Below are 15,379 nucleotides of genomic sequence, written 5' to 3' on the forward strand. Positions count from 1 at the left end.
CAAACATCATTTTTAAAAAGAGCTTTTCAAAGGAGTTGAGGCTCTTTCAGGGGTTTCCAATTGTATGTTTGCCACTTAAAGAAGAAAGTCTGCTTAGTAAAACAAATCAATGCAAAAACACAGAGAACGTAAATGCATACAACGATGAATAAAGGTTTGTGAATCCCTTAATATTTTCAAGTTTCATATTTTAAAATTAAATCTTGATCTAAGTCTTAATAATAAACAAACAAATTAAATATACTCTTTCAACATTTATTCTCTTAGTGACACAACATTCAATATCCACGTGTGACACAGTACACGAACCTTTAGATTTAGTAACTGATGGCACTCCCTTGAGCAGCAAACACTGTAACTAAATGTTTCCTATAACCGTTGAGCAGTTTCTCACATTGGTTTTGAGGGATTTTGACCCATTCTTTCTTACAGAGCTCCTTCAACTCTGTGATATTTGAAGGCTACCTTGCATGGACAGCTCGCTTTTGGTACTGCTACAATATTTCGACAGGGTTTTTTATCACAGATAAATGGCCTGACAATCTCCTTTAGCATCTTCTGATACAGTGCAGAACCCATAGTTGTGTCAACGATGGCAAGCCGCTATGCTTGACGGTTGGGATGAGATGCTTGTATTCAAAAGCAGCGTTTGGTTTTCGACAACCATATTTCTCACTGGGGCCAAAGAGTTCTACCTTCTACTCCTCTGTCTTGACAAAATAGTTCCAGAAGCCTTGTGGATCATTGATGTGCTCTTTAGAGAACTTCAGCCAGTGAAACAAGGTTATTTTTGGTTTTCTCCTTCTTGTCCTTCCATGAACGCCATTCTCGTTCAGTCATGTTCTCATGATGGGGTCATGTACAGTAGCGTTAGCCAAGGTGAGACTGGCCTGCAGGCCCTACTCCAGAGTTCTCTGATACTTCCCTGATACTTTTCCAGTTTGTTCATGGAGAGACTTTGGTAGGATGACACTTCTGGGTAGAATGACTATGGTTTTGAGCTTTCTCCATTTGTAGATTATCTGTCTGACAATTCCCCAAATCCTAAAAATGATTTTGTAACTCTGTCCAGATGACAGCTAGAAAATAACTTTTTCTGAGGCCTTCGGTAAGATCCTTTTCTCTATGGTAAACACTAAGCTCGCAACATTTCTTATCTTTACATAGGGTGGGGCTTTCCAAACCCGGCCTCAAGGCCACACATACCCTGTACCTTGATTACACATTGTTTAGTTCGTTTTGTTTCTAGAGACATAGAATTGGTTACTATAAACCCAAATGGATATTTACATAAACACTGGTTTTGATTCAAGAAGGTTGCTGTGGAAAAAAATATGAAATTTCCATATTTATCTTTAGGCTTCACTAACTTATTTCTCTACATTATATACATCTAAAAGGAATTGATGGTTGAGTTACACAAAGTCTCTTAATTCCCTGGCACTATGCTGATGTGGTGTGACTTAGGCCACACTTCAACATGTTCTTTCTTGGCATACTTTGTCAATAAAAGTTAACTAATCTCTCACTGTACCTATAGTTTAATACCCTTTAGTCTCCCCAGTGAAGAGAAATAGTTCATTATTGGAATTCACTTGTCACTGAATCTGTTAGTAAGGTACAAGTGCTTCTGACACATCAGACAGACTTTCCACGTGTGCAGTGCAGAGTGTGGTAACCTTTCAACTCCAACTGTTGGCACCTTTGACTTTTACAATGTCTTGCTGTAGAAAATGACATTTAGTAGAATCAAACATTTCTTAACCTTTATTTATTTTATTAGCTGCCACTGTAACAATGATAAAGATGAGGTTCTCAGAACATCCCAGATGGAAAAACCGATAACTCTAAACTGTATTGATTTCTCTGTCTCAGAAGTCTTTCATAAGTCCTTTTCTTGTGCTCATCAAATTTATTAGGTAATTCTTCAACAAAAAAAATTGCAGGCATGGTCTGTAATATACTGAGATGCATTTAAAGCCACAAATGTTATTGGTTCGAATACTCTTGTTGTATACGTAATGTACTTCAGTGTACAAACACATGAAGAGAATAACAGTGGCAAACCAAGGGGGAATTACTGTTAAGAAAATGGTGATCCACCACACACCACGGCTGATTCGTATTGTGCTTCCATGGGTTCTGGACAGATCTTTGACATGAAACTTTGGTTGAATCTCGCTCAAGTTCCTACCTGGCACTGTTGTCCAAGCAAAGATACTCTCTGGGGTCCGCGGCGCTTGCATTTGTGGTTTTCACTCCCTTGTCAATGAAAAGACCTGCCTGAAATAAGAAACCAAGCACACAAAAACAGAAATGAAGACCACGAATTTGGGTGCGGCAGAAAAAATACTGTTTAAGTTCAGTTGCCTGCTACATGTTTCAGTGTGCTACATTAGTCTCAAATTACATCACATTACATTTTAGCTCTGGTCAGTAATGGCACAGCTGGGAGAGGTCCTAGACTCCCTTAAAATAAGCTTCCTTGAACCTCACGTAACTCCATTCACCACCTCAGCACAAATGTCTCTTTCTTTTTTTTATTGCTGCTTGTTTTTATTTTTTGTCTTGGTTTTCTGTCTTCCAGGGCTGTACAGTATTTAAGAAAGGACTGGCTACCATATATATCAAATACAGGACAGATTACTCAGGGCAAATCCTCTCCAAATATAACTATATTAACGCTTCACATAATTAACAACAGATTAGCTTGCATCATCTTTATAAACTTGACTTCTTAAACTCTGAATGGGTCAAAAAATATAATTTTAGCGTAAAGTCAGAGGAATTATCTGCAAACACTGTTATTATGTAACAGAAATTTGTGTTCAAATCTATTAGCTATATTGCAGTCTCAGATAATAATGGTTGTAATCTTTCTGAAGATTAATATATTTCAATTTATTCAATACATGGAATGCTACTGTCATGACAACACCAACGTTTGAAAGAAAGACATCCAGTTTCAGAGCCAATTGTTAATATTTTGGAAGTTTTCAGAATATATATTTTCAGAAATATATTAGATGCTTTTTAAACTTGAGTGTCAGACTTAACAATAGATTTTGTGGGAAGAATAGGAATTTTTCTCATTTCCATCCAAGAATATCTAAATAATGTGCTGTAAAACTATTAGCTGTGCTTAATTTAGTATTTTATTTCTAACTGAATAATAGAGTAAAATCAAAATAAAAAACAAATTATGACTACAACTGCAAAATCTTTAAAAAAATGGAAACTGCTTTCACCTAGAAGGTGAAAAAAAACAAATCACATTGCTGTTAATGCAAATGTCAATTAGCTTTATGGTGTGAATGAATGTTGTCTTTTTTTCTTTACTTCAACACAGACATGCAATTTGCTTGCCTTGAAATTGGAATGCACTCGGTTGTTATAGAATATCCCCAATGGACTCAGCTCTGCCTTAGTTTCTGGAACCAGTCCATGTGTGTCTCCTGTCGACATGCTGTGAAACACATACCAGATCCCAGCGTCCTGGTGGTTCAGACACAACTGTGTTATTGTAAGCAACTGATTCACAACATTCAGGCTTCTACCACTACCTACAACAATGACAGTGCTGCAAAGTAAAACACAAGAATCAAAGATGGTAAGAAGAAAGATTTAATTTAGTTTAGAAGAAATCTTAAATGTATTTTACAGTGCAGTTATGTTTGGCTTTCCAAACCAATAGGATCTTTTTTTTTAACCTTTTGAAAGCTTTTTTGTGACTTTAGGGCACGATAAGCTATCGATGTTCACTAAGAAAGGGTTTTCAAGAGTTCAGCCTTATGGTAGAAAAACTCAGTTTACATAGCTAATCCTTTAACATTCATTAATTCATATCTCTTTGTTTCCACTTGACTAGAGAACAAAAACAAGTCTGGACCACAAAATGAAATTCTTGCAAATACAATGCATACAACTCAAGGTGCTCTGATCCTCAAAGCATGGAACTTAACCGATGGAAAGAAATGCATAAATAACCCCTACAAAGGCTAGTTTTCTATTCACTTTATGCTAAGGCCCTCCAGTCTAAGCTTTTCAAGGATCATTTTTAAGTAGTGCAATAATAAATTCACCATCCTTTCAATACTAAATAGAATTATTAAAGAATATATAACACAAGGCCTGAATAAGTGTTGTATGCAACCTTTAAAAGCTAAGACAAATAGGTGTGGGAGATACACCGTATATTTTTTTTAAAGTATGAAGCCCCTCGATATACATTCTACAACACAATCAAGGGCTGAAGCTGTAAATTGTACCTCAGCTAAAATAACTTTTATTTCCTAAAGTCCACTCTTTGAAAAGCACAGCATCCAGTCTTAAAAATCAGATGCGTACCCTGGGCTGACAGAAAACAATTTTCTCACCTGGGAGCCTGCAGCAGCATTGCTGATCAAGTGATTGTTGGGATTAGCCACCCAGAAAGTAGCAACTGCCCTGCAGCAAAAGCAACAGCAGGGAGTAAAATAAAGGCCACAGAAGGAGATCTGGGCAGAATGCTTTCTATCTGTTAACTTTATGAAGAAAGGAGTCACACCAAGAATACAATCAGACAAAGATCAATACCCATATGGCTCCTTATTATGCTACGTTGCACTCAAAAATTCCATCTATAAAGTGAAACAACCTAAAAGTAATGTCAAATTAATCATCCTTATACAAGTTATCTTCAGAGGCACTGAAGAATGTAACTGTTTTGGAGCTCCTGTGATAAATGCACACTGTACAGCGCTGTTTATTTTGACTGTGCCCTTTAACAAGGTCACTGTATTGTAGGTGAATCTGTAAAAGAGCCAACCAGGTTGAAAAAAAGTCAGCCCTGTGTCGTGAATATGTTTGTCAAATTACTGTATATACATTGCATGGAACCGTATGGTATAAACTGGTTTGGCAAAGGACATGAGATGACATGACATTCCATGGAAACTATTTCCTAATCTTACATTTGGCCTCATTAAACTCCATTGGTGCTGAAATATTCTTGTGTTGCCAAAACATGGCATTTTGACAGAAATGTGAATATTACAGATATTATTAATTTTAATCAGATAATATTAATATTAAAGTATACATTTAATAATGAAACATCAGCACTTACTGATTTTAAAATAAACGGTTTTAAAAATACACAGGTAAAACACAACTGTTGCTACAAATGATAGCTGCCACAGCACCTCAAAGAAATGGCCAAACTGGTACAACAGTCAGACCTGTAAGAGGAAAGTGATATTAACCTGGTCCATTTTTTAATAACTTTTAGACTGTGAGAAAGTTTTGATTGTTTAATTACACATGGACCAGGAAAACATGAAGAATGACATGGCTACTATAGGGGAATTTCACATTCTTTTATATGAGAGCCTCTCGTTCTAATACACGAATGGCACTGTTTGACTGCTCCCACTTTCCAGCTAAGCAAATTTGTGGGATGTTTTCATTTTCTGGGCTATACGCTGAAAGAAAAAAAATGTTTTTTTTTTAAATAAATTATATATAATATACATCTATTTATAAATGAATGTGATGCAATTATAAATTATTATAATTTTATATTAAAAACAGACAGTCATTTTCGAATACACAGAACTATAACAGATTTTCAATACATTCCAATTTCTTGCAAAACCATTTTTGAAAAGAACATTTGGAATCTTCCCATGTGTCTCAAAGTTCCCTCATGCAGCTATTAGGCGAGACTGATACCCTAAATAGGGCATAATGGAGCCAGCACATATTTTGTCTGCTTGAAGGTACAATCTAGAAAAATGGCCCTCTCTCCAGCTAGAAGTAACACACTACAGTATCTGTTAAACGTACAATGTATGATTTGTGAGACCAGCTTTCAAGCGCGTATAAATCTCTCCATCATACTTTTAGGAAATTAATTAGGCAGTAAAAGAAACGAGCACCAAGTTGCCCATGTGTCAGATAAGTGTATAAATCATCCCCACACTGAAAGAATAGAGGTTGATTTATCATCAAGGGCCAGGAACTGAAGTTGTGCATGACATCCGTTTCCCCCGTAAGTATACGTACTTGCAGTCGGTTGCTGGCACAGGGATATAGTTTCCATACACTTTGCTTCTAATGGAAGTGCACATGGTGTCGTTCCTATCTGTGGGCAGCAGTGTGCCGGGCTTTGTCACCAGTCCTAGGTTATGGTACAGGGTGTTCCTTTGTTCAATTCCATCCTCCAGGAAAAAACAGTGTCCCAGCGTGTCATAGGCTACAGTGTCCTTTATCTGTGGGTAGAACAATTCGATCACTGACTTATGTTAAAAATCAGTACAAAACTCACATGCTGTGTTTGACTAACTGTGTTCACTGGGAAAATGTCTTTTCACCTCCCTAGCACAGGCGAGGTTAATAACAGCGGATGTTATTTGTTATCACCAGCAGTGCTAAACCTGACACCGCTCACTAACAAAAACCAGACCACAAAATGGTGATTTTTCATTTCAGACTGTATTTTATTCATGAACGTTTACTGTGGTTGCCAACAGTGTGTCCTAAACTTATCTTCTCTTTATTGTGTTTACTGTGCACCTTACTGCATTAGGTCCTTTCTGTAGCCTACAACTGAACCACTGCACATTGTAGAGCATTGTGTTATTTCTTTAGTTGCAACTTTGTATTGTCCCACTATACTGTATATAAAGTAATTGTATTATTATTTGAAATTTGGCTTAGCAAAAGGCATTATCTAAAATAATAAAAAAATTACGTTCCCATTTTTCACTTACAATCCTAACCTTAAAACATTTAAACATGTTAGTTTCAGGATCCAAAACATTAATGTATTTTATTCAAAAAATAAACTTTCAACTAATTGTCTGTTCACATGAAACTCTGAACAGGCAACAATAGGATTAAGATTCAGCTGACATTCACAAAGGGGCACCATACCAAATCAGATGCTCCAAAGAGCCCACAAAGCAACAAAGGAAAAAAAAACATCACTACAATAGACACTTGACAAGCACTGTAGAGTTGTGGATGACAGCATATTCCCAAGAGTAGTAATGGGTTATCTCATGGGATACTGTTTACGGACAGCCCTTTTCAGAAGAAAAATTATTTTCCTTTAATGTGTCATACAAAGCCTGCTAGAATAAGAAATAATATATTTTGAGTGTCTCCAGAGGATATCAAATTATCGCAACCTATGACAAAAGCTCAGGGCTTCTCTTTGTTTGCAAGCTACCTTATCTTACTCAACTGGGAGATGGCTACTCAGCTACTGGCACAAACTAGATCAAAGAAGTTAAGAGCTTTATTACATCTGGAAAAAATAAAATCTACACCGTGTAGATCCCCTCAGAAGTTTTATTGAGCGTGGAAGTCATACTGGCTCTCCCCTGACTCTGCTAACTGGACTTACTTCTCCTTTTTTATCTTTTTATCTTTACTTCTGTTTTTCTTTCTTTTATGCAGTTCAAATCCTCTAAAGGTTTGAAGCACTCTTGAGGCTTTTTGTTTGTTTTACACCTGAAAATAAAGTTTGATACCGTTTTAGAAATTCTGCATGCGCGCTGTGTCTAAGGACTTTGCCCTGACGATCAGTTTGAGCAGTGGGTCGCATCGCGGTTTAAAAATATCCACGCGTCATTGAAGGAAACCGAAGAAGACGCACACTTACCAACAGGCCGTTGGTGGCGTGGATGGTAACACAGCGGGAAAACGAGTGGTGGATCGAAAGACCCTCGATGTACGTTGGGGGACTGTATCCCCCCTTCTCATCCACATCTCCACACAGGTGAAAGTGCACTGGGTAGCTGCCCATCACCTGCTGGCCCATGTTCTTCAGCTCGATGTGAGACAAATGCACAGACGTGAAATTCCCTAAAATCTGGAAAGGTGGTGGTGAGAGAAATCAGTAAAAATGTCGGAGTAGAGGTTAAATTTCCCAGCGGTAACCATATGTTGAATGTTGTTTTTATCAAGAGCCTTGTTTTTCCATTTTCAATTCGGCTATTGAGACAAGACACACTACTTCTTCAATTTTAGGCCACATGGGTTGTGCTTTAACCAACTGTGGCATTTGTGCAACCTGAAAAAATTGTCTGTTGCTAAAACTCTGATAAATGTATATGGAAAAAGACTCTTGGTGAAAAACAGTTGGTTTGGGAAAAATATGTCATACAGTTCACCTTAATGAGTTTATTTTGGCGCATGCTAATATCTAAGGCTTTCAGTAGTTTGGCAAAGAATGCTGCTTAAAAATAAGAACTAAAAAATTAGATCCTAAACCTGGGTGGAGGGAAGAAATCAGTAAAAATGTTGGGGCAAGTGTTAAATTTTTCAAAGAGCATTGTCTTTCATTTCACATTTAGCTGTTGAGACAGCACACATTATTTAATTAATTTTCTGCCATGTTAGTATTCCTTTAACCAGCTGTGGTATTTGTGTAACCTGAAAAAAATTGCTCGGCTTTATCTAAGAACAAACAAGAATGGAAGCCTTTTCTATTTAATGTGCCTCTTAAGTAGTTGTAAATATTCCTAATAAGATAGTTCATCCTTCAATTCTCATAGTAGGTTTTATTGCATCGGTATTTTATTGCTTCTGAATGTGGTGGCGGATGCGTAGTGCAGTAGTGGTTCTGTACATGTTGGTTCACTGCAGTTGGGTCTTATTTTTTGTCAGCTTTCTTTGCCAAACTCCTGAAACAGTCTCAGACATTAGCACATGCCAACATAAACTCATTAAGGTGAACTGTATGACCTAGTTTTCAAAAACAACTGGGAAGAGTCTTCTTCATTTACATTTACTGTAACACCAAATTAGGTTGTTTTGGAAGTCTTGAGCTGTTTTTTCTTTATTATCCACTGCATTGGAGCATAATGGCAACATCTTACACCGATAACAAAAACATTCTGAGACTCAAATTATGTGGGATATTAGATCGCAAGGCAACCACAAGCATTCAATCATTTTAATTTACGTGACGAAAGACGTTCTATTTAATAATAGTATGACACCTTGCATTTATATTGCATTTTATAACCCAAAGGATGTCAAAGGTTTTTACAGATCGTAAGGCCCCAGCTGGGTAAAAAGTAGCAGGTGTTACATACAGTACCACCCCCACTACAAAGCAGACCAGGTAGAAAAATGGCAAGATTTTACCATTAAATTAAAGTGGAATTTTACCTAGACCATGTTGTATTTAGTCAGAGGGTTATTCAAAGCATTACAGGAGATTGAGTACGCATCACTAACCCAAAACAGCTTAGAGCTGTCACCCAGGCTTGTGATGAGTAGAGCTGTTACTCATCACAAGCCTGGGTGAGTAATCAACCTGTTCTTGCACAGTGAAACTGGCAAAGCTCCTTCCTTTTATCTCATCTTCCCTTGATGTTTTGACACGGACATGAGGCAATAAATAAGCTGTAGGCAACCACACCACATAAACCGTGACAAAAGCAAACAACTTAAATTCAATGTCCGCTCCCACATCAAGAGCATACTCCAAAATATGAAGAAATGAAAAGTTTGGTTGTCTCCATTTCAACTTCTAAATACTGATTTATTATCCTCAATTAAATATTACGCATGCCTTTTTTCCCTTAATTAATTCCTTCTTTGTAAATATATGGGAAAATATTTCACGATTCATCTGTGAAAATGGAATAAAAAGGCTTCTGTTTCATTGACAAAGTGTCCAGTACATTATGAAGACCTCAATCAGCACGCCCCCATGAGCCATCACACTTTTATGATGCAAACCTTGATGTGTCCTCCGTAGGAATCATAGCTGAAGAACTGGCACAGGTTGTTTCCATAGCAGGAATTTTCCATCTGCCCCTGGATAAGGATGTTCCTGGTGAGGAGACCAACTTCCGCTCTCATATCAATCCCATCAATGATCTCACCTACATGCAGGAACTGAGGCTTTCCTGATAGAGAAAAAGTAAAACAGTTTTTAAAAAAAAAGCATTTGTCCCTTAGGACTTGCAGGCCTGTGTGGTTTACTGAGCCTGCTGTTCATCAGACACTCCATCACACAACCAACATTTCCAAGGGGCTACTTTTTTTCCTGGCAAGCAAAACTGTGTCTCAAACAGTCTGAAGCCAAGGGATTGCTACGGTCGCAATCTTACAAAAAGCAGGATCACAGTCTCATCTATTACTCTATTACTTGAAATAATTAACAAATGAAGAGAACATTTGCTGAGTGTACGCAATAGAAGTTTCTGACTAAAAAGGACCAACGTGATGATGAGTTAAATACTGCACACACCGTAGGTTAAGAATTGTTTCTTCTGTGCTGTGGCCATGAAAGGTTTCACAGGGCGTTGGCTGAGGAGCTGAGCCAACGAGCTGAGACGATAACCTTTCTTAAGTTGGGTCCTTCATGACTGATAATGCTACTAATGTTTACTGTAGGCAGCATAACTAGGGAGACACTTGTAGGTGCAAAACTATAAACACTGTATATTTTATTGTGGGTTGGCAAAGCAAAAATGTAGAAGCAGTTTGTGCTTGAATTTCACAACACTTGTATTTCCCATTTAAAAAAATCTATAAAGTGCACTTCCTTCCTGATGTCAGTGTGGCAAGAAAGCTTGCCTCTCTTCATCTTATATTTATAGACCAGCTGCTTCAGCTGTTGAATCTGGCAGGAAATTAGCTGTTTTACCACTTTTACCAGTCAAGCCACAAAACAAAAAATAAAAAAAACCAAGGGGCCACAAAAGTACATTAGAATAGCAGGAGGTATATACAGTCCTAATTTTAAAATGACTTTAACTGAAATAAAATGAAGGAGACAAATGTAAAATAACTCATGGCCTTCCTTTAGGTATACAGTATAACAAATGTAGCGCAGTATGCTTAACTTTATACCCTGAAATGTGAAGTGCCTTTACACTCTGAGGGAGCTCAAATCTCCCACTACTGAAATAATGATATACTTAGGATTGTGTAGCATCATGTGCAAAGTAGTAAAGCAGGGGAAGAGACAAAGAAGAGAGGAGACAAAGGCATCAGTGAATTATGCTAAAGGAATCTTATACTTATACTTATACTTAAAATGAACATGGGTTACAAATTATAAGTAGTTACAGCTACTTGAACAAATGTAGGTCTGACTTCAATCCCTAAATCTCAATGTTTGCTAAATCCAGGAACTGATTTGAACTTTGGAGTCCAGAAGGAAATGTCCCCGAATTCATCATTCCCAGCTCCATCCTGTGTCCTGTCGGTGCCCTGCCTCGGGCCCCGTTTTACTTTATCTTCCAAGAGCTGATGACATCAGGCTTTAGACTGAGAGGAATTCATCATATGCTTAAGATCATTTACACTGAAACAGAACGTGCTGGAAACAGCTTGCAGAACTACGGACATTAGGGTAATGATATGCTTAATTCAGAATATCCTTCAACCGAAAGACTCAAAAATGTGTTTCATGTGTTAAAGGCCTTATCAGAGACCTAGGCAATTTCTCCGAAAATCATATGGTATTACTCAATGGCAATCATCCCAATATGAAGCAGTCAGACACCCATTAAAACTATTATCATGCTGTTGTTCATTCCTGGAGCAAACACAAAGGGACTTTTGTACTGAGCAATTGTAACTACTGTTAAGTTCAAGGTTCACTGACAGTCGACAGTATCAAGGCAAAATGACACTCATTTTGGTTTGTGGGGAAAACGCTGAAATCTCACAATGGAAACGTACACGTCTAGATACACATGTGCAGAAACCCTGACGTTTTATGCCCAGTGGCGTTACTCAGGCAGACTAATGCATCTCTGTGTGACACGCAGCTGAAAACCATTTCCACATACTGCGGCACAAGGAACAACCTTAATAACTGTCAGCAGACAGTTAGCATAATTGCCAGATAGGGAGCTCTTTATTTCACCCGACTGGGCTCTCAACAGGCCAGTACGCTGCTTGAATGTTAGTCATAAGCAAGCACCGTGTATTTCTTTCTCAGTCATTGCTACATCAAACATCACAAAAATGAGCAGATTATGTACAATGTGCAATTTACGTACGTTATTTGAAAGCAATAGAAAAAAATCCTTTTTTGTATTACTTTTGTAAAAGATTTCCAGAAAATGGAGCCGTATTGTCCTCCAACACTTCAATTTGCCAAAACTTAAGAGTGATTAGAAAGTTTAATTCCTTCTATTCCTGCTACAAAGCTGAGACCACAGTGAAAGGTACAGTAGGCCCCTGTGTCAACTGGACTGCAGTACTGCAGTAATGTTGGATTAACCAACTATCACCAGCTCGCACTGTCTTGGCCTCTGGAAAGAGCCAGTGGAATGAAGACACACAAACGACTTCCTTACCCTGTATTTTGACCTGCTTCTTGCTGCACTCTGGACAGGGCAAGAGGGTAAACTCTTCAGCTTGGTGCATGGAGTAGTCAGTGCTGGCAATGACGATCCGGTCACCTGGACCCCAGCTCTGAACGTCGTCGTTTAGGTGCAATACTACTCCATCCACAACATCCACTTGGAAACCGGAAATCGGATAGCCTGCGGGGAACAGGAAAACGAATGATCACAAGTCAAAAACGAGGAGCGAGAATATGGGATGAGAAGACTGACCAACGGCATTTGGTCACAAAAACATAATTTGGTTTATACCATTCAAACTGCAGTCTGAGAAAAAAAAAGTTGAAATTAGTACATAAAACACAAAAATCTCTTTAGAGGACTTAATAAGCCCATACATTTGCAAAGCCTTTACTGCTGTGAACATGTGTAACTAATTCACTAGTTTACTTACATTGAAACTTTAACTAAGATAACTATATCCTGCTGTCCCAACGTATTAGGAAACCATAACTGCTTTACTGGATGTTTAATGTTTTTGGCTTTTTGAATGTATTGATAACTGTTTTACAGAGGGTGTTCACAGTCTTGCTTATCACAAGGGTGCCTGCTAATTGTTAAGGATAAGGAAAATAACCTTAATGATTCCTTGACAAGACATACATTGTCCATTTAACATTTAAAAAAGCTATGTACAACAACAGTCAGAAGCAGGCAGTTGCAGACAGGGAGAAAGAAAAACTACAAAAAATTCCCCTTTAAAAAGAGAGGCTTTATCAACCACAAACCATTTTTCCACTCGCTGTAGGCAGTGACGGAGAACCTGACTCCGTCCACTGTGAGAAACTCCCTGCGGGCCACAGCTCGCCCCCCGGTATCGTGGTTCTCGTGTTCCCGCACGTCCTCGCTGCAGGAGGCGTTGCCGCCGCCGACCACTCCGACCAGAGCCCAGGCCTGCCTGCGGGGAGAAACGCCAATGTCCACTTTGCTCCTTGTCCAGAGAGGCCGAAGCCTCTCTCGTTATCATCGCTTATTATCTCATGACAGCCTCTCACGGCATTTTGTGTTGGAAAGCAATGTACAAACTACAGGTGTGTCCTTGTTACCTACTTTTCAAATCTATCAATCACCGCCTTACATCAATCCAAATCTGAATTCTTCGCCTACACCATCAGAGTTGTGTTAGGAAACACGTACAGCTTACAGTCTTGAGCACTTCTAAGCTTTAATCAATAAAAGATATAAATTAGTCCCATATACACACACCTCAAATCAATCAATTTCCTCATACCCAGCTATAAGGTTGGGACAAATGTAAATGTACAATTATGGGACAATATTTCTTGCAACATGATAGCATCTTTACATCTCTTGTGCGCAAAGTACTCAGTATCACATGTTCTGAAGTGAAAATGTATAAAAATGAATACTACAGTTGTCGCCTTGCAATTCTTTGAGAAATGACACACGGACAAATTGGAAATCAAATGCACTAACACTTCATGATGAGTAACTACAGGAAGCTGTGGATGGCCTGTCCTGAGTACACAGTTTCTCGGGAATGACTGAGGTCATCCACAAGAGCTCAGGAGCTATGGGAAATCTGGATTCTGCTCAGATGGCAAAACTCCCTTAACAAACGAAAATTATTATTTCCTCCAACTTTTCCAACTGAAATAGTCAAAGAAACAAATTAGGACCAACACCCCTTCAGTTCACAAGAATTGTGAAGAAAAGTAGAACATGCCGCCTACTCCTGCCCCCAGGGCATTGAGCAAATCAGCCGTACTTGAAAAGATCACCCTTCAATTTTTCGCTTCCTCTAAAACATTTCCATCACAGTGAAAATAATCTGCAGTGAACCCCAATAACCTACCATGCATGTTGAATCTGACACAAAAACGGAATGGTATGCTACAAATGACTGACAGGAACACACATCCTGCCTGAGAAACCTGTTTCCAACTTGCACTGCTTCCCCAGTTCAAACTAAATCAACTTGGGACACTTTATCACACGATTTCCTATATTTGTTTTCACACACATTAAGGTTATCTACACAGCCCTTGGAGGACAATAAGCTTTCAGGCATCTCATTTAATAGAAAAAGTGTTTTGACACATTTTCTTCCCCATCCAATATCTGATGACACCTGACATCACACAGTGGAGTGCTTGCGTCAATGCGCTGCCCATGGTCGGACTTATGGGTCACATTCATTCTTCCTTGTCTTTTAAGTCCATTTCCTCCACTGTCCCTTTCCTGCTCTCCCTGCACTGCCAGGGACACATTGTTTTTGCCAAGAAGAAGGACAAGGGGATGCTGCTTTCTTTCACTGATGCCTGGATTCTGCCATCTTCCTGTCAGTCTCAGGACTGAGTGAAGTTTCTACAAACATCCGTTTAAACTTGGGATATTTTGCACACACCTGTTAATTTAAGAACTGCCACAAATGCTGGTCCTTTCTTATGACAGCAAATCGCTCAACGTGTTAATTTTGACTTTATTTCTCTGAGTAAGTCAGTTTCACCAGATGGCTATAGCGGAAGGTTTTATCACATGAATTTCATCTGAAAGAAAGAGAATTATTCAGAGCACTAACGCACTAATAAACCAGTGAGTAAAGTGAATGTACAAAAAAATATAGAACAGGATGAGGGATGCAAAGGCTGATACATTTACCCTTCATTCTATGATGCTGTGGAACATTTCCCTTGTTTTTGGAAATCCTCAACAAATAGTTAATACTCATGTCCTTGTAGAGATAGGGTAAACAGAAATTTTGATTGAAATGCATCTACAATAGTGTTGTTTTTTAGATTTTGCAAGGAATACTTGCTCGGAACAACAGAATGCATTTTTAAAAAGTTAATTATGAGGTTTAAAGCCTCTGTGATGATATTGCTATAATTAAAATGAAAATAACACTCTATTAAGTGTACGAGGCAAATTATGTGTGCAAAAAATCAAACTTCCACAAACATTATAACTAATAAAAGTAAGAAAACCTTTTCAGATCTCGTAATAGATGTGGATTTCTCTAAAGCTATAATTGTGTGCAGACTATACCTGTT

General features: G+C 38.3%; 1 protein-coding gene across 2 annotated transcripts in view; it reads right to left on the reverse strand.

Annotated features, from left to right (window-relative positions):
- cemip2 (cell migration inducing hyaluronidase 2) overlaps positions 1–15,379 on the reverse strand; it is a 37,053-nt gene that overhangs the window by 15,112 nt on the left and 6,562 nt on the right. For both annotated transcript variants that reach the window (XM_006626975.3, XM_015368156.2), the window contains exons 5-12: positions 13,094–13,263; positions 12,318–12,506; positions 9,739–9,908; positions 7,649–7,858; positions 6,046–6,251; positions 4,377–4,446; positions 3,367–3,495; positions 2,195–2,283 (exon numbers count right to left, since the gene is read on the reverse strand). In XM_006626975.3, coding sequence (XP_006627038.2) covers positions 2,195–2,283; positions 3,367–3,495; positions 4,377–4,446; positions 6,046–6,251; positions 7,649–7,858; positions 9,739–9,908; positions 12,318–12,506; positions 13,094–13,263 — 1,233 coding nt within the window. The remainder of the gene's footprint in view (positions 1–2,194; positions 2,284–3,366; positions 3,496–4,376; positions 4,447–6,045; positions 6,252–7,648; positions 7,859–9,738; positions 9,909–12,317; positions 12,507–13,093; positions 13,264–15,379) is intronic.

Source organism: Lepisosteus oculatus, chromosome 3, assembly GCF_040954835.1.
Source record: "Lepisosteus oculatus isolate fLepOcu1 chromosome 3, fLepOcu1.hap2, whole genome shotgun sequence".
Classification (NCBI taxonomy): Eukaryota; Metazoa; Chordata; class Actinopteri; order Semionotiformes; family Lepisosteidae; genus Lepisosteus; species Lepisosteus oculatus.